At 51.0% G+C, this 25,904-nt stretch overlaps 1 protein-coding gene across 5 annotated transcripts in view; it reads right to left on the minus strand.

Moving 5' to 3' along the window:
* Shank2 (SH3 and multiple ankyrin repeat domains 2) overlaps positions 1 to 25,904 on the minus strand; it is a 503,818-nt gene that overhangs the window by 270,896 nt on the left and 207,018 nt on the right. The window contains exon 1 of one of the 5 annotated variants that reach the window (XM_063227699.1): positions 1,303 to 1,732. The exons of the other annotated variants lie outside the window; for them this stretch is intronic. Coding sequence (XP_063083769.1) covers positions 1,303 to 1,339 — 37 coding nt within the window. The 5' untranslated portion in view covers positions 1,340 to 1,732. Of the gene's footprint in view, positions 1 to 1,302; positions 1,733 to 25,904 lie in introns of those variants that run through there. 5 annotated transcript variants of the gene reach the window in all.

Here is a 25,904-nt window from a genome sequence, read left to right on the forward strand (position 1 = left end):
ATGGGGCGTGGGGGGTGCCAGCTGCTAAGATAAATTCATTAGGAAAGAAAATCCATAAGAAAGCAGAACAGATAGACAATTAACCTCGTAACGTAACACGGGACTGAAAATTTCCCACTGTTCATGGATTATAAAAATTGAAGTCCCAGAAGGTGAATTTTGCTGCATAATGTGAGAAAATGAATTTAAGCGAAGGCTGTCTTTGTAGAAATTCCTAAGAAAGAGTCTTAAGAATGAGGATGTAGAGATTGGTAGGAACGCGCATGGGGAGGCCACCCGTGGAGGATTAAGGAATAAAATCGCTGGGACAATTTCACATACATTTTACCCTGAAGACCAGGCAAGCTACTCAAACGGAACCACAAAGGTGACGTTAGGGTGAACGTTTTAATGAAAACTATCTTGCTTGATCACCAGGATCCACATTAAATTAGTTTCCAGAGCAGTAAAATTTCTTCAGTGTTTATTTTACGATGAGCTCAGGCTGGGGAGTACCTTTTTAATTTCTTTAAAGTAATCTCTCCAAAAAGCTGCTGATTTCCTAAAACAGAAAATCTCCCTGTCTGACAAAGCTATCTGACTGGAATCGTCCATGGAAGTGATGCATTTTTTGGTGTGTGAAAAGGGTTAAAAATAACTCTTTTCCTGTCTGAAAATGATTAATATTCCACCCAACTGTTTCCTTCTTTCAGGCAATCTGCAAACTCTAGGTGGGTGGATATTTTCTTAGCTGACTTACATGCGCTTATTTATATATTTTTCCCCCCACAATAAAAACCACACAAGGTATGACAAAGAGCGTATGCACTTTTAAAGTCTGCCACACTGCCTTCTCCATCTACTCCATGAAACTGCAACACAGGGACAGCCAAGGAGAACCAAGAGGTGGCTTTGTGGGTGTCCACCTGCCCAGCACAGCCAGTCATGTGCCCAACCTTCTGGAGCGGGAGCTTAGCAACCCTCCAGGTGACCGACAGACTAGAATCAAAGTTCTTTTATTTTTCCTAGGACTTAGTTCCTAAAGTGTCCTCCATCACAGTCACCATGGAAGGACATTTGGGAATACAATTTTGCAAGGGGCTGGAGGCTTAGAAACGCAAGAGGATAAAAAGGCACATTCAACCGTGTTAATTTCCTAGACCGAGTAAGTCAAACCCTACCGTGAACCATAAGTAATGAATTCCCTTGTAAGACACGAACTAACAACAAGCAAATTTAGGGGGAACCGAGTCCCTCTCTCCTCCCAGAGGCAGTAAGAAGCTGTTCATCAGTCCCCCAGGGTCCCTATTGCTTTCTCCTTACCTTCCTTCTTGGTGAAGGCATTTAACAAAGACTTCATTTTCCCTCTGATTTTGGCAGCGGTCCGCTCATTATATAACCTTCTCGGAGGGGCGGAAGGCTAGGCGCACAGCCCGGCCCCTCGGTGCTGGAGCGGCTGGGATCCGGGGAGCAGCGGCGGGTGTCTGGGCACTGTGCGCTCCCGAGCATCGCTGGGCATGCCAGACCCGGCGTGCTGGTGACAAAGCCCACCCCATATTCTGTCTGTCAGCTGGGAACCAACTGTGCGTGGCTGGGGCAGCTCTCAGAGCCGGCTGCCTCTGGCAGCGTTCGTCATGTGAGCTGAGCTCCTCTGCTCCGGGAGTGGGGCATTGAGGAAGCGGCAGGGCGCAGGGCGAACTTGCAGGGAGTGACTGAGCTGGCGGCGGGGAACACCAGGAGGCATGTGCAAGCTCAAGCCCTAGTTATCCAAGGAAACCTGGCTGGTGCCGGGCGCTCCGTGCGCTGTGGCTAAATATAATGCACTGTGCTTTTCTATTTTTTTCTTTTAATTTTTAAAGAAAAAGCCAAGTCTATTTGTCAGCTAGCAGATGTGGAGACAAAGTCAAGGGGGAGAATGCTGAAGCATGGAGGAGCTGTTCCCCAGACCCATGGTAATCCAGCAGGCATGCAGCAGTGGAATCCTGAACTCGACCTCTATTTCCCTTTGCAAGAATCAGACACAAGCACCCATTACTTCTTTGCCCCCCTCCATCATGGTAATGACCGTGGAAAAAACAGGACTCCACCTACTCCTGGTGTTTTTTTTTTAAAGAGGATCAGAAAATCATAGATAGGTCCCTGATTCCAGGAAGCTGATAAAAATGAGCTCATCAATCCCTCTCCACGTGTCTCTGGCACTCACACCCCAAAGGAAGTCTCAGAGAAACCAGAAAAGATCATCCCTTGGAAAAGCCATGGTGGGAAAGTTCTAACTACAAAGCTGACAGAGAATGAGCGGAGATCAGGCTTGTGTGCCCTGCAGCAGCAGCAGATGGGCTAGGGAATTATTTCTGCTCCAAGACAAAAGTCTTTCTGAAGCACAAGAAACGTCCCAGGGGGCAAAGTGCTACTGCCCAGAGCATCTGTCATGGGGCTGTAGTTAAAACTGTGTGTGTTTGTGTGGGTTTTTTTTTTTTTTTTTTTTTTTTTTTTTTTTTTTTTTTGGTTGCTAAGAGAGCTGCTCCTAAAAAAAAAAAAAAGAGGGAGAAAGACAAGAGGATAGGAGATGGGGAGAAGTGATGGGACCACTGAAGTTGAATTTCCTGTGGTCGGCATGCCGTATAATGAAAATGGCAGAAAGAGAAGGCTGATGTCCCTAGTGGGTGGCACCTTCTCTACACGTGCACAGAGGGAGGAGGTGGACATGGTACCCAGCAGTCTCTCTGTCATGCGAGGGCAGACTGTAGCAGGACGCATCAGCCGAACATTTGACATCACTTCCCACTGAACTCATGGGGCTTGTTAGCCATTTCAAAGCCACCTGGAGGCACATTCACCCCACCTCCATGCTTTGTTACAGAACTGGGTCAAAGCCATTTCTAGGACAAGCTCTGGGGAATCACTCTGCCATTCAAGATGCCACTGATGAATCCTACACATAGTTCATGCGACTTCTTGGATAATCAGGGCAAGGTTCAACAGCTCCTGGGGGATCCTGGCTATGTGCACAGGTTGTCATGCATGAGGACACATCTGTCCCATCTGGGAGGAACTGAAGATGTGTCTCCTGAGTAGGGCAGACTGACTGCAGATTTCACCATGGAAGAGACATTGTGATGTGATGGCCAGAGGTCCGGCAGCCTTCCCTGGTGTGGTCAGCAACGGGAAGCTGGGATGGTGAAGCCACAGTGCCCGTGGAGAAAAGCAGCTCCTTTCCAGAGGCAGGGAGACGCGGCCACTCACATGCCCAGCCACGTGGGCCAGGGAACTCGCCAGGGCTCAGGGAACTCTCTGGGAGACCCAGGGATTCTCATGCTTGCGCCATCTGTCCACGATCAATATCTTCCAGAAGCACAGAGCCTCACCAAGCCAAGTTCCCCTGCCAGGCGCTGCTGCCTTTACCGCTGGCAGAGGGGTGAGTGTGCACACTCCTGTGTGGCTGCAGTCTGAAACTATACAACACTCCTGTACCCTAGGGGTGTGAGTTGGGAGGTTGACCTTAGATAGAGAGTGTGGGGAAGATGCCCCTTCCCTAGGGTCCATGTGACATCCCACACATTTTCCAACTTGAGATGGCAGGAAAAACACTAGCACCTTCTTCCTCAAGCTGGGGCCTTTGCACTCCATGGAAAGGACCCAAACCCGAACCCATCAGTCCAGAGCAGAATCAGACACTCCCAAAGAGGGACAACACAGCAGTCCAGATACAAACTTCTGAGCTGCCACTGGCACCACCGAATGCATATGAAGCAACTGCTTCTCTGGATGCTTTACTCATGAACAGGATCAGAGTTGGGAAATAAATGGGGTCCAGGATATCCAGGGCAGGGGAGAGGATGAGCAGTGTGCCCAGGAACATGGCTTGTGGCTTCCATTCTGCACTCTCTGCCCTGCCCAACGCTAGCCCTACAGCTGACACCCCACCTAGAGCTATGGTGACCCAGGGGCACAGGAGAGTGCATGACAGAGAAGACCCTCATTCCTCTGCAGATGGCACAGGGCAGACCAGGGAAAGGGTGTCAGATGACATGAGGAGCCCAGGCATCTGCTTGCCAAATAAGTCCTTTCTCCAAACACCTGCCATTATTGTAACGAGCACACAATTTTCCTAAGCCACACTACAGAGAAGCGAGAGAACAATTCACAAAGACTGGCTGCAAGGCTGCAAGCCTACTAAGTGCCTGGCCTGAGCAGGCTTTGCCATGTGGGGTCTTGAGGTCCATCCCTAGAAGCCCTGCAAAGGGAAGTGGGCTGTTTCTGACACTACCCTGCTGTCCAGGGAGTAGGCATGCTCTCCTTGAATACTGCCAGTGACAGGGGGCTTATGATGAGAGCACTGTGGTTTTCACTGAGGCAGCCACGGTGCCCCTACCCTGAAGATGATGCTGTCTCTTGGGACACACGCATGACTCTCATTTCAGATAAGAGGCCAGCACTCATCAGTTCCCTCTCTCCCCAGGGATGCAGACCACTATCTGATATGATGTGTAAATCATGCTACTCAAAAGTCTAAACATCATCCTGACGCCCTGGAAGCCATCTGTGTCCTTCAGGGTAATTTCTACCCTGGGCTCACTTGTCCCTCTTTGTCTGCAGGAGCAGCCGCTCGGTACCCTGGCATTTACAACATTCCTGTTTTTCAGGTTGTTGGTGGGGCTGGGAGAGAATCCTCTCTGCAATGTCACACATGTGTGGCACGAGTGTCACACACAAGCCTTTGCAGTCTGGCCTCACCCTGCCATCATCCCTGCATTCAGGGTCTGGTTAGGAGAGAAGCTCAGACGGACCCTGCCACCGGCACACACTTGCCCACACCATCCCGCTCAGGCCCCTCAGCCTTGGACCCTAGGGAATGGGTACTTGGGAAAGTTGGGGCAGTAAAGGCAGAATCTGGGCCAAGTCTGCTGCAGAAGCCCAGGACTCAAATAACACTGTCTCTAAGGAGACTGGGCACAGCTACACTAGGGGTAAAAGTGAAATTAAGTCAGATGCAAGATGACCTCTCAAAGCCCATTTCTCCTTGAGCTTCCAGAGATCTTTTCCCCAAAGCAATTCAACCCCTCATGGGGTCTGAGATTTCTGGAGTGTCCCTTTGGCATCACCTGAGACCGACCTTGGGGCTCCCTGGGAGACGCTGCTGGGTTCAAAGGAGCCAAGTGATCTAACCAGTCTTGGAGAGGCTGGACCTCCCTGCCATGACCACAGGTGCAAGGACATCAGTGTCCATTCAGCAAAGGTGCTGAGATTTCCCCCCATCACCTGAAAATTCCTTGTTCTGCATAGGATCTTTTACACAGGACCTGATGTGGTCCTAGAGGTACAGTCTGGCCACATTCCTACTGAGTGTGGATAAGGTTTCATGTCACACGAATTCATTCCTAATTACAGAGATGGGCACAGGCATCGGAAGAGACAGGAGAGTCAGCTTGGTGGTGGCTCTGATCATTTGCCTGTCACCCTAAAGGGCAGGTGAGTGCCTTTTAGGTTGGGAACTGTTTGGTGTCCATGTACGTACAATAAAGCAGGAAGAAAAGATTACATGAAGACCCCAAAGCAAACAGGAAGAGGGTGATCCCAAAATGAACCCCAACGCATCAGCCTCCTCGACTGGTCCTGCAGCTGCCAGATCAGCTCCTGTCAGGCCTTGGTCACTTGTATGCCCACCCTTCACCTCCAGGGCTCCAGACCTCCCCGGCCCTGGAAATGGAGTGACCACGGCCTGTGCCCCTGACCTAACTCAGCGCAGAACTTCCCTCTCTGCCTGCGCGTGCTGGAAGCCCTTCATCTTCCATGTCTTTTGACGACTGCCTGACAACAGGCTGAAAATAATTTCAGTTCTTGTATAAAAAAAGGCTCTTAGCACATCAGACATTCCAAGTGCTCTGAAGTCTCCTGGCAGGGAGGACACACCAGGTGTTGTAAGCGTGCCTGTGAGACTCGGATGTGCTGTCTTAGAAGAAAAACTGCCCAATACTATTCAGAACAATGGGAGGCTGAAGCAGGAGGATAACAAGTTCGAGGCCAACCCAGGCGATTTAATGACTTAGACCCTGTCTCAAAATAAAAGAAATTTATAAAAGGAAAGATAATATAGCTCTGTATGAAGACCCTGGGTTCAATTCCTGGTACCACACACACACACATATACACGTGTGCACGCGCACACACACACACACACACACACCACCACCAACAACAAGCCCACCTTCCTTTGCTGTGGCTTCATTGAGCTTGTGGGAGCCAAGCCATCTGCTCTCAGGTACTAACCGAGCTTTGTATCCTCTACAGCTGTGGGCTGGCTGATGAGGACGTCCCGACCCTTGGTTTCCTCATCTGTAAAATTGGGATAACACAGCCAATTCCCAGCATGGGTGTGTGTGTGGTCACCCAAGTGCATGTTTGTAGAACAGGAGGAGGGATGCCCACAGCACTGAGGAATGCGATTGCCTGGCGCAAGCTGGGATGGTGGAGCAAGGGGCTTCCCAGCTTTAACCCTGGAGAAGTCGTATGATTCCTCTATTCCCTTATCTGTAAAAGGCGGACGTGAGTGGGGTTCTCTGATGAGAGGGTTCATGTGTGCACGGGGCCTGGATGTCAGGGTGTCAGTGCTTACCAAATAAATATTTAACTTTAAAAGTCTGAAAGTGGCTAGAGAGCGAGGCATTCTCCTTCACCCCCTCAGACTGATCTAATGCACTCATCTCTTGGGGTGCCACTCCCTGTGGGAGGTCTTCCTGACTGACCTGGCGTTGGACAGACCCCTTCTCTAAGACCTATGACAGCTATTGGGGTTTCTCCCTGTGCCTGGAAATACTTAGCTAGCTGCTCACAGGTTCCATGCCCTGCTGCTCTTCTCTAGCCTGCAAATTGGGGGGCAGGGCTCCCCAACACCCTGGGAAAGAATCAAAGAGTGAATGAGCCAATGAAGACACAGGTGTGTATTCAGTGTTCACTTTCTCAGAGTGCCCTGCTGCAAGGCTAGGCTATCTCTAGCTGTACCTAAATCACCAGAAACAAGAAGCCAGCCTATTTCGGTGGCCCACACTGGCTAAAGGTCACACACATAGCAAACAGGCCTGGTGCTGCACAGCCTATGAAATGGGAAGGACATTGGCCACAGGCCTCCTGGACTGACCTTACCCTCATCTGTCTCCCCTGGCAGGAACCCTGGTGTCCTCTGTATCCTTGCCATGTCTGCAAGCCCCTGAAACCCAGGCCTGCCTCCTGGCTAGAAAACTGGGGCACACCTTCAGCTTCCCCTGCAGCCAGGGCCCCCATGTTACACCTACATCCCGATGGAGCAGGTACCAGGGAGGGAGTGGACAGTAGAGAACTAGCTCTGAAGCAGTGTCCACTTGTGATACTGCCTCTGGCTGGCTGCCACATTTGTGATGCTTAGGTGTGGCTGGACACCTGCTGCGCCCCCAGGCTGGCTCTGGCTCTCCTGGGTGCACGGTGACACCTAGTTTGGGGTCTTCCCTTTCCTGCCTCAACTGGCCCACCCAGCAGAGACTTAGGCTCCTCAGCAAGCCTGGCAAAGCAGGAGAGGGAAGATCCTCAGCCTGTTTCCAGCTCACAGAAGCCCATGGTGGGTGAGACAAAGACACCAAGCTCCTTAGGTCTCAGTGACCCACCAGCCCCGCAGGAGCCTCGGCAGCAGGGTGCGCTGGAGCACCAGGTGGCTGGAGTGGGCAGGTGTGGGGCAGTTAGGGGCCACAGACCGGGTCTTCGAGCCCAGCCCCCACCTAATCCAAAATAGCAGACCTTGCTTCCCTAGCTCGTAGCTCTCCATAACTGCGATTTAAATATTAGTAGGCAACATTTCTCCATCTCACAATAATTGTGAAATGAATCATACTTATAAATAACACCAGATATAAAAAGGCGTCTCAGCAATAATGCGGGGTTATCTTTGCACAAAGAGGTAGGTGTCTGAGGCATTTGTAATGTTCCTGTCGGCTGGAGCCACAGAGGGAGGCTCTGCTCCTGCAGGATCCCTGGGGGCCAGGGAGATCCAGTCGAGCGGCGCTGAAGCACAGGTTTCAGAATCCCCTGGGGTCTCTGAGTTGGACAGGGTGCTGATGGGGGCTGGTGTTAGAAATCAACTTGGGAAGGTTCTGCTCACCAGTTTCCTGATACCAAATGGGGCTTTCTGTCTGAGACCATCGCCAGGGCAAGCACTTTGGGAGCTGCAGTTGAGGTGGCCACAAAAGATAGGGGAGGTGACCCTATGATATATTCTGGAAGGATTCCAGTCTTGAAGTGTTGCCCTGACAGGAAAGACAGGGAGCAAGCAATTGGCTACAATGGCTTCCAGGGCGTTGCTCTTCTGAGAGTTGGGTGACCAAGGGTACTGAGACCTCCCATGGGGGAAACTGAGGCTCATGGGCTGACCCAAGATATCTAAATCCTTAATAATGTTGGCTGTTTATCCAGGAAGCAGATCTAAGCATGCCTGGACATGGTGCCAAGTGAGCCAGAGATTCTTGGTGGACCCTACCACCTTATGGGGACTGTTCCCTGGGGAGCAAAAAGGGGAGGATCAGGCATGTGGTAGCTGGGTGGCACCTCTGCTGGCTTCCATGGGACTGCCCCAGCTAAGTCTTTAGACAACTCCTCACAAGGCAAACACAGCAATGGTGCCAGGCATTAAGTGCTTCCTGGGCGCTGTGCTCATGCATAATGTACCTTGTCATGGCCACACTATTGGTGTGACTATGCCCAGGACTCATGCTGTCTGTCAGTAATGATCCTGACAGCTTTTTAGGGGATGCATAATGAGCTGGCTGCCAGCTGGGGCTGGAGGGAGTCTGAGTTCCCTGTGGATAGCAGCATGTAGATGGGAGCAGCAGAGGGGTAACCTTGGATGCTTCTCAGAGCTCAGCTGACCAGCCTTGGAGCAGGGAGGGAGGGACAGCCACCTCCAAACCAACTTGAGAACCTCTGATTGGGGTCCTCAACTTATTAAGAAATGGGGACTGGCTGTAGCCTGTCCTGCAAGTGCTGAGAACACCTGGGCTTAAAAATGGCCTTGATGGGTGGGGCCCATTGCCCTTGGGATCAAACCTTACTCAGGGGCCTGGCTGCAGGGCTTCTGCATCCCAGGGCTGGGCGGGCTTGTGGGTATGCCTGTTCAACTTGTAGCTCCTTCCTCTGGACACACAGCCATGTGTTCTGGCCCTACCTTGGGTTCAGCCACTCACACTCTCTCTGCCTGCCCTGTCCATTCAAGGAATCCATGCTTAGCCCCCAAGGCCTGGGCACAGAAGGTGTCTGATGCTATCATCCTAGACTACGTTTTCAGGACTGAGGCTCTTACAGTAGCCCCAGTTGATTCCCTGGATAGACCCAGGCCCATCTCTGTATCCTCAGGGACAGCTCTCGATCAAGGAGATAGGTGACTGACTGCTGGATGGCTTACAGTTGGGTTTTCCATTGTCTGTCTGTGGCAGAAGACCCCCACCTATTCTCCTTAGACCTCCTCTGAGCTTCTGCTGGAGCCCCTCACCCCAAAAGGCAGGACGCCTAAAGGTCCCCTGCAGACCTCAGCTGATGAAGATGGAGATTTCCAAGGAGCATGGATTAACGGTGCAGAGCTCTCCGCCCAGAGCCTCCCCTCTCAGATGTCAGCCCTGATGTGTGCTGTTTTGTAGCTTGCTATGAAATGAAACAGAAGATTGGGTATCCAGACTCAGTCTCTGACCCACAAGGATTCTGAAAGTCAGTTTACTCATCTGAAGAGTGGGGAGGAAGGTGGTAGCTTGGGAAATAGGGAAACACTGACTCAAGAAAAAAAAAAAAGAATGAATGTATCTTCCTAGAACTCCTCACTCCATGAATGAACACCCTTCTCACAACTGGGGGCCTCTTGAAAACAAGGAGTGGGGTGAGGGAAACCCATGCACTCAATCCATACCCAGCACAAGTGAGAGCTAACATGCATGTTCCGGTTATTTTAAGCCCTTGTCTGTGACAATATCTGTGTCATTTGTGTTTGTAGTTCCATTAAACTGTGGTTCTTCGGCTACATATCCAATTTTCCCTCTTTGCTTATCCAGTAATTTCTGATTCTATGTTGGACACTGTGTTTGAGATTTCTGCAAAGCTTCTGGGTTCTGTTATCTTCCCCTTAGCCATGTTTTTCTAGCAGGAGTAAAATTATTGGCAGAACAACTTGCTAGTGAAGGTTTTGCTGAAAGGGTCTCTGTTAGTTTGGTCCTGCAATGGTTTTCTGACTGTCAGGGGCCTTCTAGGGTTCCTATAGAAAGCCCGAGGTATTTTTCCAAACTCCACAAACATGTCAGGACTTTGAGACTGAAACTGCTGTTCTGCACCAGGCTGTGGACTCTCACCCTGTGCATGCTAGCTCAGGAGTCTGCAAAGGACCTGAGGGGGACTGATGTGCAGATATTAGGGTGTTCCTTTAACTAGATCCCCCATCCTGCGTTGAGCCACTAAGATAGCCCTGATCCCAAGCTCCAATCTCTGAATCCTCAACCCAGAAAGATTCTACTTTCTGCCAGGGGAAGCCCCAATACTTGTGGGGCTCATCTGTCCTCTCTGTCAATGGTCCCAGAACCTCTGGTTCTATATGCTCTTGGAGGCCTGCCAAAGCATACATGTACTTGTTGGTATTTATATATTTTGTCTAGAGAATTCATCATTCTTATCAACTGGATGTTATCTGACATGAGCTACTTTAACTTTGACAGACAGTGGAAGTCACGAGCTCATAAGAAATACCGATATATTTAATACATTTGCATATATTGAGCCAAGAAGTGGAGGCAGCAACTGAAAAGGCTTTTCATCCTAAGTAAAAATGAGAGAGAGGAGAATTCTATAAAAAGGGGCCCCACATCCAGGAATGATGGCTTCCAAAGTGTTTTTGTTCCTCATTTGATAACTCAACTTCAAGTGAGAAAGTCCAAGGCTGGACAATGGTCCCTACCCAAATGGTATCCAGAGCCAGCATCCTACCTTACCTATCTACAGGCAGCACATGCTCCTCTTGCAGAGACTCAAGTGTGTCCAGCAGAGAGGAGGCTGGATGCACCTTGACCACAGACTGTGTAAGAAAAGAAGTCTGAAATAGGATGGGGCAGCCTCCTTGGACCTCGGCTCCTACTACTGGGACTTTCTCCATCAGAAAGGAGGCAGATAGGCAGGAAGTTTATTGCAACACAAGAACCCAATGTGCAAATTTTGAGGACCCTAGGTGGCTGGCGTTGAGGACAGGTTAAAGAGGAAGTCCTTGATGTTCAGATCAGTCTGTTAGTGAATGGGAAACCGTACAATGTCAGGACACCCCAGAACACAGAGTGCTCGGAACATTCCCCAGCTCGTCACCTCCTCACCAAATCCAAAGGCAGATCTGTATTTCAGAAACTAATTAAGGCTCTGTGACTGATTTAACCTTCAAGTCAATCCCTTCCAGGGCCAAGCTGGCAGCATAGCTAATATTAGCATTAGGAAAGCCCCAAAGCCAAGGAAGAAAAGGACCTCAAAAGGAAAGGGGACAGCACATGTCAAGGGGGCTGGTCAGAGTCACAAAGCCTTGAAAGTGAAGGCAGGGAGGGCAGGGAAGTGTCAACTGCCCCTGCCCACAGGGTGACCTGTGAGCCACCTGGCATGACCAGAGTGGGGACTGCAGCACTGTGGTCATCACCACGGCACCAACCCCAGTCTCCTGGTCATAGCTCTCTAGGGCTATGCTGCCTTCAACTTGACAACCATCTCAAGATCAAGCCATGGGCGTGTCTTGGCAATGGGACAGGAAGACTGTTGGGAGCCTCCTGGTTCTTCTGGACTCCCAATGCATTGCACAGCATGACACTAGAGGTGGTAAATGTGAGGGACACCTGTGTGCACCTGCAGCTCTGCTGGCTTGGCTGGGAGTTCTGTCTAGCCAGAGCCTCAGTTTCCCCACATGGAAAGCAGGAGATAGCATGGTGCCAGAAAGTCCTTCAGGTTGCAATGGCCAAGGATCTGAGAGGGGCTCCCACATGGGCAGTGGGTCCCAGGTGCTGGGCAGCAGGATTTTAGGGACTTTGTTTCTGGCTCTGGAGGGGGAGACCTTAGTTGTTTCCCTCCAGGCTGACATATAGGTTAAATCACGCACAAGGGTGACCCCCCCGTGGCTGGTGGACCCCCCAAACCTTCACTGTTCCTAGGCCAGGGCTGTTCCTGCAGAGCAGTCAGGGAATTTGGGGCCACACCAGGTGGTTCCACAGATATGACCTTCCTTCCCAGTGCTGAGGAATGGGGCAAGGAGCCATGTGGCAGGTCTTGCACTAACCTACTCCGAACTGTCCTTGCTAACCAGAGAGCTGACCATGTTCCCATCCTGAGAGGGTCTCAGGGGATCACAGCCCTCATTGCTGGGACACCTCATCTCCCTGGACTTAGCTGTCTCTCTGTGTCTTCTTCCCTCGGTCCTGGGCTCCTGCGGGATATGGCAGGACCTAGCTTGTTTGTCCCTCTCATGGGCCCCACCGTCTGCCCAAGTATTCTGCTTGGTTGCAACACCAGGGGGACAAGCACAATGTTGGCTGATTAAATGCATGACCCTTGATGATGCAAAGCACTCATTAGTACATATAGAAAATCTCATTACGTTGTAAGAGTGTTTTAAAATTTCACTTGTTTCTTTTCAGCAAAATTAGAGGATGGGTTTGCTTCTACTTGATTTGGAGTCAAAACACAAATTGGAAAGAGATCCAGGAAGTGAAGTACATTCCCAGCCGTGGGGCAGCCCTGGTGACCACCAGACCTTTCCAAGGCAGTGTAGTGACCTTAAGGTGCTCACACCCTGGACCTTAGAGATCCATGCCCGGCAGGCACTGCTGAGCACTTCCCATCCTGGTCTGTTCTGTGCTTAGGGTCAGCTGTGTACCTTGGGAAGTTTGCACAGCTGCTCAGGACTCTGTCTCTCCACAGGTAAATGGTGCCCTCATGCCACCTTTGTACTTGTCCTTAGGAGGCCCTCAGATTCAAGATGAGCAGAGAACTAGGCACAGGGTGGAGTTGTAGCCCAGCCCTGGAGAACTGCTGGCCACTGGCTGGGTGTGGGTTGAAAAGCATGCAGGACTTTGTTTTATGGAACCCAGCTCCTTCACACAGCTGACCTAGTGCCCAGGGAGAAGCCAAGCCCTGCTCCAAAAGGGAAGGGAACCCTGTTAGAGACCCATGGGAGAGTGGCAGGATCGATTCCCTTCCTGAAGGCCATAGAGGCAGCAGAGGGTGAGGTCTCCATGTGATTCTGGTCTGATGAGGAGGAGGATCCTGCAAATCGCTGTGAAAGAAAAGCTGTACCATTGGGAGACACTGTGCAAACACACACCCAGGAAGGCATCCCCTTAAAGGGCATCCTCAGAATTTGTTCTGACCCTGTCTGTACATTTGTCTACACAGGCAGGTCATGGGGGTGGGGGGCGGTAATCAGGTTGCTCTAAAGTCAGGGCAGGACCAGATCCCCAGGCAGGGTCGCATTCCTTTGCACAGGGGCTAGGGAGATGGCCTCTGTAGTGAAGGACATGGTCACCACCCAGGATCAGAAGGTCACCTCTTGCTGATAGAAAGCAGCTAGCAGAGTTCTCCCAGTCTCCCTTCAGTGTCCCACTTTACATCTGGGTCTTCGAGAGCAAACAGTTGCATGACTCTGCCGCACAGGTGCAGTGGGCCAGGTGACTGTTCTGAAGTCACTTTCAAGTCCTCATGAGGGTCTGCTCCATCTGCCCGTCCCCATGCCCTGAGCCCCAGGCTCCCTACATCCACCTTGCTCTGTGGCAAGAGTTAACTGTGCCCCCTGAATACACAGTGGGGCAGGAGGGTGAGGGACGGCATGCACAGAGCAAAGGCAGGCAGTCACTGGGACCCCTGAGGGAGGCGAGCAAGTCTCTGTAGCTTTGGAGGATTTGTGGATATTATGGACTGAATTAAGTACCCTGCAAGTTCATGTTTTTCAAGTGACTTCTAATGTCATTTACAGAAAGGGCTTTTGTAGAAGTAATTAAATTAAAATGAGGTCCTTGGGGTGGGATGGAATGCAATCTGACTGTGTCTTTATAAGAGGAGGCAGCCGGGGCTAGGACACAGACACACAACAGGGTCGACCCTGTGAAGACATTGCCAAGTGCAAGTCAAGGAGAGAGGCCTCAGCAGTGCAGGAAGAGTATGTCCTTGGGCCTGTGGCCCATAGGACAGGGGAAGGTGACTATCTGCTGTTGAAGCCGCCTGGCTGTGCTGCTTTGTTAAGTGACCCTGCACACTGACAGCGCACAGTAACCTCTTCTAGGGTTCCTGATTTTCTTGAGAGAGGACTCCCCTGTGGCCTCAGGGTGTGGAACTCACATGGGGTGTTCCCAGAGTCCTCTGGGCACTGTAGTCCAAGGTCCAGAAACCCAGCTCCTCGGATGAGTGGCTGTACCACAGTCACTCAGCCTGGAGTGGTCCTACTGTCCATCCTCTGGTGACACAGATGCACTCCCATGTAGACCTGCAGGCCTGAGGAGCGGCAGCCTGCCTCCCAGGGAAGAGCTCTGTGCCCTTCAGCACCCACAACTGGCCTCCTCGCCTCTCCTGACACAAGCAGCCTTCTAGTGCTGCTGTTCTCCTGACTGAAGGTGCCTCTGCCTCTATTCAACTCATTAATACTCTGCTTAAAAGGAGCCCAACCTGCCGAGTGCCCCACTTTCCTAACTGGGTCAGCAGAGCAGTCCCTCGAAGAGGATTCCAGCCGCCCGCTTCTGCCTGACACAGCCATGCATTTATCCACTTTGGGGTGCGTGTGTATGGGGGTGGTGAACACTGCTCTCCCTAAACTGAGCCTTGATGGGATCACCAACATGTGCCATGAAGGGGTGGCTTCACCACCGTGTGTGCATGGGACAGGTTCACACGCATCCTGGGACTCAGAGAAACTGGGAAAGGGAGCCAGACTTGTAGTTCGCCTTTCCTCCCCATGCCACTGCTGTGGGTGCTGAGCCCTGTGTAGCTGTCCAGGCTGATGCTATGAATATTCCTAGAGGCAACACGCCAGCCCTTTCAGGGCTGATTCTCTGGATGCTCGCCCAAGAAGCGCTTTGTCACTTGCTTTGTCCAGAACGCTGCCTGGAAGTGCTTGTGCTCAGTGCAGCTCTCTTCTTTAGAATTGTTTATGTCCCAGCAGGGGAGCTGCCAGGTCAGAGGCCTGAGCAGATTACAGTTTGGATACACTTGGCAAATTGCTTTCCACAAAGAGGGAAATGACCAAGCCACTGGAAGCAAACATTTTCTTAAAATTCTTTTCTAAAGTGGGAAATAAAAAATGTGTGCCAACCAGAGAACAGTAAACTTAGAAAAGCACAACTATCAGAGCGCTAACAAGAGTGCATTATACTGGGGTGGATTATTAGGCCAGATAATTCCACTTTGCAGGATGCCCCCAAACACTAGTTTTTCTTTCTAGCGATAACACTAGGCCTCATCTAGACCGCTAAGGGCACCAAATCCTCCCACCTGGCTTCCTGAACTCACAGTGGACTGGAATAAAAGTTCTAAGCAGGCAGCTGGTGCTGGCTATACGGGTTACCCCCAAATGGCTTCAGGAGACCCAGGATGAGTGCTTGCTCACGAAGCTGCCCGTTTGTCGGACATAAGGTGGGTCACAGAGGACTCAGTCTGCCCACAACGCCTGATCCACCCACCTGGCCTGTCCTAGAGACCTGAAGCTGGACAGCGGGGAGAAGCTGCTGGAATTAGATCCCAACAAAAAAAATCCCAGGATTTATGTGATGGAAAAAAAAAAAGAGAAGCATCATGAAATTAAGAATCAAACAGAGGGCCGTTGGTGAATGAATAAACATCCCCCATAATTACACAGAGACGGGAGGCAGGCAGCACAGAACAAAACGGGAGAGACAGTGGCTTCCAAGTTGTTTGCAGCCTAGGCTGAAAATAGACACCCAGCGGGGGGAAGGGGGTGCTGGGCATTTGTCCCTGGGCCTCCTGCGATTAATCCAGTGTGGTGTTGTGAGGCAGGATGGGGAGCCTGGGCTGGGATCACCTCTAGAGATCCCTGGACTCTCCACATGCCCTGTACCCAGGGCAGCCAGTTGGGTCACCAGACATCTGGGCAGCAAAAGAAGAGTTGGTATGGGGAATTTTTCTGTTAAGGCGGAAAAAGGAGGTATGACCCGTCCTGGGCATCTGGAGGGAACGTGAACCCTCAGGATGGCTGGCTGTGCCTCTGTAAATTAATAAAAACAGTGACGATGACCTAATGCTCCTAGCAGACACTGATCAATTGCCCATAGACCCCATGCCCTGCCTTCAGGATTTTATGTCCATCTGGAGGTCCAGTGGCTATATTAACTCCACAGGGCAGGAAATGGGGTCATCTTCATGATTCCGAGGAGGTGAGCTCAGCTCAGAGAGGGTCAGCAACCTGTCCAAGGCCAGGAGCGGGGAAGGAGCCCGGGCTGGGCAGTCTTTGTTTACAGGGTGCCCTCTTGCTGTTCCTCTTGCTGCCTGTGACTTGAGACTGGAGCTGCCTGCAAAGGATGCTGGGAGCTTGGGTCATGGTCCAGCTTCAGTGATGAGGGCATTCAGTGCAAGGGGACACTGGGGGAGAAGCTAACTGTTACAGAAGAAGCCACTGGCCTGGGGCTGGATCTCCTCGACTCTGCTCAGTGGAAGGACAGGACTCAGCTGAAAGGACTCAGCCTCCACTCCTGAACAAGACAGCCTCTATTGAGGGAGGCAGGATACAGACCTTCTCAGGAAGTAGAGGACCCCATGCCAGCTCATTAGCTACCTGTCTGAGACCCTCGACATTCTGCACCATTCACCCTGGGACAGGATCCTACAAGAGCCTGAGGAGACAGAGGCACACGCTGCACTGAAAGGCTCAGCCCCAAGGGAGGCTGTCCCTCCCTCCGCTAGACTTGAATACATCTGCACCTCCTTTCACAAGACTGGGATCCCCACACACGTGCTTTGGTGTGGGGATCGGGGTTTGGCAGCAGTGGGGACCTCCGGTTGGTGTTTTTCAGCAAGAAAGAAATTCAGAAACAAAGCCGTCAATCCTAGAATCTGCTGTCAGCGTTAAAAATAGGGAGAACATGCCTAGCTGCCGGATGGCCACTGAGGAGGGGACTGTCCCCACTCTGCAGCAGTGTTTTGAAATTAATTTTAAATGGCTCTGGAAGGGGGACAACACCGAACACTCGCCTAAGCATTTCCTTGCACTAAGCAGCTGCCCCTGTGAGGTGTGCCACGGCTGCCCAAGTCCCGAGCCCAGATGGGCCAGTTAATGCAGTCACAGCTCTGGTTCTGGGTGGCGTCCACCAGCAAACTCGCCCACAGGATCTAGAGAGAACCAGCTCAGCACTGCTGGTTCCCACCACCACGCCTCAGCGTCCAGCTTCCAGGTTGAGCTGGGGAGTGCTAGACCAGATGTGGGACTGCCCTTGGGGACTGTCTTAGATGGGGATCAGTCTGAAGGACCCCGCTCTGGAGGCTGCAGAGTCACAGTGGACTCTGATGGAGAAAGGGCTTTTGGGGTATGAAGTGGTGGTGGTAGAGACCACAGCCAGGTCTGTGCGGGTCTTTACCTTGTGAGACAAGAAGGCTGGAGGTCCAAAAGGCCACCCTGTTTGTGGCCCTTGGCCTTTATTTTATAGAGAACAAAACAGGAGCGGGGGTTCTCTCAGGACAGGCATTTTGCTACTGTCTCAGCTACAGCAATATTATTGCTGCTGCCTAAAAAAGAAGCCAGAACCCTGGATTTTCATGTGAAATCTGATTTTAAATACCAGTGACTAGTTCCTTTTTTTAATCAAAATTTGCCTTACAGTATGGGCTAAAAGAATCCGCGTGTAAGCTGCTAGGAAAATTGGGCGGGGGGGGGGGCTTGAAAGATGAGCCTTTTGGGGGCCTGCTGGGGTGGTAGACTCATCAGCTCACTCTCTGAGCAGCCACAAGAGGAAAAAGAAGTAACCCCTGGCTGTCCCCAACACTCCCGAGGCCCAAGTTGGGGAAGTGGGCCTTGTATGGATCCAACACTTCATCTCAAAGTAAGTTCCATGGGACCCTGGAGGCCCTGGAGGCCGAACACAACATGGGTTTCACAGTGGCGTGTGGGAAATGCCGGTCATATAAAGCGACAGAGCTCCTTACTGTGGGACCTTCTACTGTGCCTTCTAGGTTACCAAGAAGGGAATGAAGGGAATAGTGTTGTCAATGACATTTTTTTTTTTTTTTTTGTCTTTTTCATTTTTATCGGTACCGGGGATCGAACTCACGACCGCCTGCTTGCAAGGCAGGTGCTTATGCCGCTGAGCTAAACCCCCAGCCCCTTGTCAATGACATTTGACCTCCCCCTCCTTTTTTGTCGCTGAGACACAGTCCCTAACAGCCCATATTAAAGAAGGAGAAATTTATTTTGTCAAAATCCAAGGTCTTAGTCTATGTACGATCATCGACACCACACCAAATAGCAATGTGTGCCACTCTTGAGTTCACGTTCAGAATCAGAGCCAAGAATTCTCCCCCAGGCAGTGAGCCAGGCACAGCTCATTGGAGATGTGGAGGGTGCCAACCCCACGCCGGACTCTGGGTACCACCCAGGCATGGGCTCGCAGCCCACAGCTCATGGAGGCTCCAGGGTGCTTGGGAGGAGTCTGTGGAGAGATGAGGCCATGAGTGGCCAGGTGTCCCCATGACTGCTGCAAAGGCCTGGGATCAGTGCTCTGGGATGCTCAGAGGCCAGGCAGCGGCACTGTCCTCAGCAGGATGGGCCCACTGGCAGGATGGAGGTCTACAAGGTAAGATGGGAACAGATGACACAAACCCAAGATTCAGCCTCCCTCAGTGCCACTTGCAGGTGTGCTAGGAATCCAAAGCTCCCTTCCTGCCCTGGGCACAGAGCCAGGCAGCCACTGTATCGAGAACAGACTCAGCATCAAGGCTGCCACAGCAGAGCCCTGGGAGAGTGTCTCAGTGTCCCCATGCCAAGTCCAAGCTCAGAGCTCGCCACGTGGGGCATGTAATATAACACACTAACAGTCCTGGCAGCAGGACCACCCTGATATAATAGGATTGAAACCAAAGCCAAAAATATGTGAGTGGAAGCAGTATGGCAAATTGATCAGTGGCTGACATGGCCAGTCTTCTGGGTGGCACCCAAGGAAGAGAGTCCTGGTGCCATCTGCACCTTAAACACTGTGTCTTTGGCGGTGGTCAGATACACACAGTGTGGGACCTCAGTTCAGTGAGTCACACTGCTACGCAGTCTCTGCCACTGTCCATTGATACAACTTCTTCCCCTCTTTCCACTGAAACTCTAGCGGCTGCTTTGCAAGTAGGCAGTCATGAGTTCGATCCCCGGTACCGATAAAAAAGGAAAAAGACCAAAAACAAACACACAAATAAAAAAGAAACTCTGCCACCATTAACACAGCTAGGCCTCCCATGCCCCACCCCGCTTGGTGTGGAACCGTGCAGTATGTGCCCTTCTGTGCCTGGCCTGTTTCAGCAGAGTCCTTGGGGTCCACCCTTGTTGTTGTGGGCCATGACTTTGTACATTACCTTGAGTCTTTGCAATGGTACTGAGCTGTCAATATTCAAGATTGCCCTAGTAAGATGGCTCAGAGAAGTCAAGCAATGTGTCCAAAATCACACAGCTCCATATGGAACTTGGGTCTGGGGGTTCTGCCCTAAGCTTCTGCCCTGATGCAGGTAGAGCAGTGAATTTTAAGCAGTGAGGTCATTTGTCCTTGAAGGATGGACTCCAGTACAGGGGTGACGCACTGACCCACTGTCCTCTCTCTGGCCCACAGCCAGAGCATCTGCAGGATGCCTTGCCCTCTCCGGATGCAGAGTGGGGACCACATGCGGGTGTCAGGGGCAACCTTTCTCCCTCTGCTGAGACCTGTGGTCCCCATCAGTCAGTTGGAGCTGAGTGTCTGATGGTCGGCTCTTGTCCTCGCTTGGCCTGGGACACTGTGATGGAAGCTCCTGCCATGTCCCAAACCCCATAAGCATTGCAGCCCATGGGGCCAGTGCAGCTTGGAGAAGGGTAGAGGAGAACTTGCTGGGCTGCTGCCAACCTGGGCCTGACAGCACCAACCACCCCTGAGACCACGGACAGTCAAAAGGGCACCACAGCACCATGACCCCTTGTCCTTGGAGCTGCACGCTCTCTCTGAGGAAAGGACCTCAGGGAAGCTCAGTATCAGGTGGTACCATCAGAGCATCTGGGCCCCCAAAAGGTACCAAGTGGTGCTGTGGCTGAGGAAGGCCAGGGAGGGCCCAGCCTCCAGGGACTGGAAGCCTGGGCTCTCCAGAACCACGAGTCTCAAATCCCTTCCCAAGACTCAGCCTCAGCCCCCAGCTCCAAACACTAACGCTGCAAAGGACCAGCGGATTTCCCTCAGTTAGAGATCAAAGGCCAAAGAAAGAGTAGAGCAGCCTGGGCCCCAGATTGTCACCTGCCTTTTGTTCTTCTCTCTCCCTGTAAAGCAAGTCCCTGACTTATGAGCATTCGAATTATGAACTTTCACAGATATGAATGCACCTCGCATTATGAACATTTGTAGATGTGAACAAACCACAGAAACAGCTCACGTCCCTGCCAGACACTGTCACGGTCATGCTGCTGTGCGTGAGCTGTGCAGTGTGACAGTGCACCGTGGTACAGCGCTCAGTCAGGGTCCAAGATGTCCAGAAGCAAGAGGAAAGCAGCGGCGACGTGGAGGGGGCTGCTAGGAAATGCAAAGCAATAACCAGGGAAACAAAAATAAAAATAATCAAGAGAATGGACCAAGGCAAAAAGATGGTAGATGTTGCTCATTCTTATTACGTGACTCGTTCAAGCAGTGGCACAGTTCTAAAGAACAAGGACAAGATCATGGGACATGTGAAGTCCGCTGTGCCCATGAAGTCGACAATAATGTCCAAAGAGTGTGGCAGGGCAATAGAGGAGATGGAGGAACTTCTCTGCCTTCTTATGCAAAACAAGGCTAAAAAAGGAGGTGAACGGGGTGCATCTTTTCCTGCCAGCCACAGATGGTTTAACAGAGTCAAGACTAGAGCCAAGCTTCCAGCATAAAATATGTGGTGAGGCTGTGAGTGCAGCCACCATAGCGGCCCAAGAATTTCCAGCCACACTTGGAGAAATCACTGATGAAGGCTCTCAGAGCAACAGGGAGCCGGGTCTGTTCTGGAAGAGGTTTCCAGAGCGAAGTGACATCATGAAAGAGGAAAAGCGATGCCAGGCTTCAAAGCAGCAAAGGATACACTCACTCTGTTTAGTGGTAATGCTTCCGGCAATATGCAGCTAAAGTCTCTCTTAGTTTCCCATTCAGAGAACCCAAGAGCCCTCAAATACACAGCTGAGGGTTCTCTCCCTGTTGTGTGGAAAAGTAGCTCCAAAGCCTGGATTGCATAGGCCATTTTCCAGGACAGCTTTTTTGACGAGAGAATACTATTTAGAGAAAGTTATCCCTTTTGACATTCTTTGGCTGCTTGAAAATGCATCGGGTCACCCCCAACTCAAGGATGACTTTCACCCCAACATTAAAGTAGTGCACCTGTCGCAGAATATTATAGCACCCACCCAACCTTTGGACCAAGACACTTCCATGACTTTCAAGAACTACTGTTTACATCACACTTTTTGTCCAGCACTAAAGGAACCACCTTGTGATGATTTCGGAAAGATTATGACAGCTACAAGGCCATAAAAAACATTGACCTTGCTTGGTGTGAGATTTCAGCTGTCACCATGAATGGGGTTTGGGAGCACCTCTGTCCACAGATTGCTCATGAAATTCATGGACTTGAGAGGATGGGTACAGAGGTCTTCAATGACTTAGCAACCTTGAGCAAGAAGCCGGAGGCAGATCTGCGAGAAGATGACCCCCCAAATTCCTTGCTGTACCTTACTTTTTAATGAGGACCTCACGGAATTAGGGGTCCAGCAAAAAGACAAAGCGAGTGAGCCCAAGGAAAGATGGCACAGACTGAAGCAAAGAGATTCACAGCATGGGACTTGATAAGGGGATTTTCTTTGCTTAAATAGAGGCACTGTTGGTTTTTGAGACACAGGATCCCAACATAAAATGACACACCAAGGTTGCAGCCGTGTGGCAGAATACCACTCACAATGAGAAAAAAGAGCTACTCCTCACACGTCCGGATCATTTTTTCAGGAGGGTACACAGAATGCAATCCATCAAAACACCTGTGCCACTGACATCAGGTGTGAGCGAATTTCCACCCCCCCCCACTTCCCATTGCTGATGCTCCTAGCGCCCATCTCCAGCTCCACTGTCTCCCCCAACTCGGCCCTCCAGTAAGGAACTCTCTTCCTGTCACTTTACATACCAGTTGTACTGTCTTGTACATTTTAACGTAACTGTAAAAGGACAAATAATTTACAATATTTGTGTGTGTGTGTTTATGCCTTACAGTGTATATTTGTGTCCAAGGTGTAGGATTCACTTTGTCACATTTACAAATAAATTCAGCAGGAATACTAGAAGCTGTCCGTGCCAATTTAGACCCACTTGAAAGAACAATGAAATAATCTTCCAGAGCACAGAGCCTGAGGATGAACTGGACCAGGGTGAGGCTGGAACTCTCCCTAACAATCCTGGGGAGGTGGTGAGTATGGGAGCCGCCCCCAACCCCCTGCTTGTGGAGGGACAGACTCCTGAACAATGCTCCTGATAAAACTGTTAACAACTGCTACTACATTCTGAGGTTCCAGTTGGATGTCAATTTGGGGGGGACAGCCTCCCGTGGAAAGGAACATCTAGGTCAACAGTTACTGTCTTGGGGCAAAGGCAGGATTGGTGATTTTCACTGGAATGTATATTTATCGAACGCTTTTGTGTAACTTCTATGAAGATCAGATTTATAAGAAGCAAATAAAGAAATGTGAAATAAATAGCATATTTCTGATAAAACGTAAAATGATTTCAAGTCTCAAATTGTCTTTTGAATAGAAATGTCACACCCAACCCAGGAGCTCTGGCATCACACCTGGTACGTCCACCCCTGAGACACGGCCACAGAAATCTGGCACTTTGCAATCAGGGCCATCGATGACCCAGCCACCGAAAGTCAGGGGGCTCTGTGTGAGGACAAGGCTGCAGCTTGTCACCCAAGAGCACATTGCACAGCTGGATAGAGGGGCAGAGGCCCAGAGCAGGGCTTGGTGTGATGGCTCAGGCACAAGCCCAAAGGTCTCTGGGAAGAGACAAAGGGTCTCCTGGGAAAAAGGACTGAGGCCCACAGAGCAGAAGGTCCAGCCACATGCTGAGGAGGCCATGCCGGACAGGCCCTCAGTGAAGTAAGAGAGCTGTACCTTGGGAACCTCAAACCCTCTCCTCCACACCTGGAGAGCACCTCCTTTCCAGTCTGCAGGAGACCCTGTCCTGCCTGTTCTTGTCACTGCATATTGAGTGTAGGGCCTAGGCCTTCTGTCCTAGAATTCTGGGGGCCACTGATAGCATGGTCATGAGAAAGGACAGTCACACAGACAGAAGCCAACATGTGACTGTGGCTCTGGCTGTCTCTATGGCAGACGGCACTGCCCTGTGACTTTATGAGGAATAATTAAAAATGGCTCATTGTGCATGCTCCCCTTCCAGGCTGCTCTGGCTACACGACGAAGGCTGCTGATGATGCATGCAGGTGTCTGCGCCCTGGTGGATCGTCATTTTTAGTGCTGAGGAGTGAGTCCAGCTTCCAAAACTGTCCAGGACTAGAAGGCTGAAGCATTGACAGTCCTGCAGATTTTCTCCTCCCACAACTCCTTTACAATATTTGTGTGTGTGTTTTTGTGCCTTACAGTGTATATTTGTGTCCAAGGTGTAGGATTCACTTTGTCACATTTACAAACAACCCCTTACCCCCTGCAAATAGGTAACCCCCTCAGCCAGCCTTCCTTCCCGAACCCTGACTCCTAAGCCTGCAGTGCAAAGCTGGTCCTGCCTATCTTCCCCAGACCCTGCACCCAGGGCCACTTTATTTGGTCCCCCTGACAAGCTAACATCTCCCCACACACTGTTAGGGCTGGCAAGTTCTTCCTCTCCTCAGGCTGGGAGAACTCAGGAGCCATGTAACAAGGTGGTGACAGTGACAATGTTAACACCCTCTGAGCATAGGGATGCTTATTAAGGTAGACTTCCATGAACTGTACACGCAGGGATCCACCCAATCCTCATGAGGATCAAGGGACTGGACCATTGCACATGTCAGAGAGGAAGTAATGTCCTAAAGTCACTCAGGTCCAGAAGGGGAGCTGGGACTTAAAAGTCAGGCAGGATCTAAAACCTGTTTCCCCAGGAACTCACAAACCTTTTTACCCTGAGGATGGCCTGGAGGCAGTCATGCCTAGGTCTACACCTAATCTCCACAGCACAGAGCAAGCTCCCAGGCACCAGGCCTATGGTAATTCTGGGCTCAGAGAGGTTTTTCTTAGTCCCTAGTGTCTTTTGCAGACCTCAGGAGGGCTGAGCTCCTGATCAGCACCTGAGAAAGGTGGCTAAGGTCCTGGGACCCACTAGACATCTACAGCCCTTCAATGGATGAGATGACACACTTTGTGCCTCTCAGAATGGCCTGGAGAATTGGTGGGGATCTCAGTCCACAAAGCTCCTCCCACTGGAGGAAACCAGGAAATGACAGCAGCCTGTCATATGGCAGGTGGGGCTCTCACACCAGAATGTCAGGGAGATATCATGATTCAATTTATGGCTACTAGGATGACCCTGTTAATTCCCTGCAGGCCAGATAGAGGAAGTCACAGCAGGCAATGACGATTGTTTCTGTTACATCATCTCAGAGGGCTGAGACCCTTGATCCACCTGACCTGGCAGGTGTCAGAGGTGTCGCCACAGATTCCAGCAGTCATATTTTGGAATTTCTGCTCCGTGGCATGGGTGAATTCCCTGCCTATCTGCAAGATATTCTTCAGAGTGGGGATTAGTCAAAGCTCAGCACATTGAAACTGTGCTTCTCAGCTTTCTTCCAAGTCCAAACATGCTGGGAGCTAAAATTAGGGTGCAGGCTGCACCCAGCCTGGGCTCCATCAAGAAAGAGAGGGGTTTGCCCAGAGACCACCTCAAGCATCTGCTCCCTGTCCCCTTTTCATAATCTGTTTTAAATGGAGTCATCAAAATTCACCGCCACGTTGATATAAAATCACAGCAGTGGCTGGCAGTAAATCTGCACAGCAAGGAGCAACCCGGTTGGTGCTTTACCTAATCCCAATCACAAAGACGGCACACAGGCATGAGACCCAGGATGTGGGTGTCCAAAACTGCGGGATGTCATTGTCTCTGCAAAGCCTGCTGCCTCCTTTTGGCAGGCATCCAGTGGGCCATGCTTGGAACTGAAGCTCGACCAGGATGTCTCATCTCTAGCAGCAAGGTGCTGGCCCCATCCTTTCATTGGCCCCTTGCTTCTTTCCCTTCCCTCAAGGCAGGGGTCCTGTGGCAGGCAAAGGATTCTTCTTCAAAACGGAATTCATGGGAGCTTCTTTGTTAAAGTCTTTTGAAGGCGTTTCATCAGATCCGGAACAGAACTCAGACTCCTGCTTTTGGACCGCAACTCTCAGGATCTGCCTCCTGTCTCCAGCCTGACTTTCCCATCTCTTCTCCTGGTCTGTTCATCCCTACCTGGCTAGACTGCTCCCTGAGAGATCCTGAGTGAGTTCTTCCCCACCATGGAGCCTTGGCAAGGCTATTGTAAGGAACATGATATCCACATATCTGTCCATGGCAGGCTCTGCCCACTGCAGTTTTAAGCCCAAACCCCATTCCTCAGCAGAGTCCTCCCCAAGAATTCTTTTTTATGGGTGAATATCCCCTCTTTCACTGTCCTTTCTACAGCACAGCAATCATGTTGAGCCCAGGGACAAAAAGAACTCAGCG

The sequence above is a fragment of the Cavia porcellus genome, unplaced genomic scaffold (genome assembly GCF_034190915.1).
Source record: "Cavia porcellus strain 051 isolate PalLab524CR breed Dunkin Hartley unplaced genomic scaffold, mCavPor4.1 scaffold_17, whole genome shotgun sequence".
NCBI classification, from domain to species: Eukaryota; Metazoa; Chordata; class Mammalia; order Rodentia; family Caviidae; genus Cavia; species Cavia porcellus.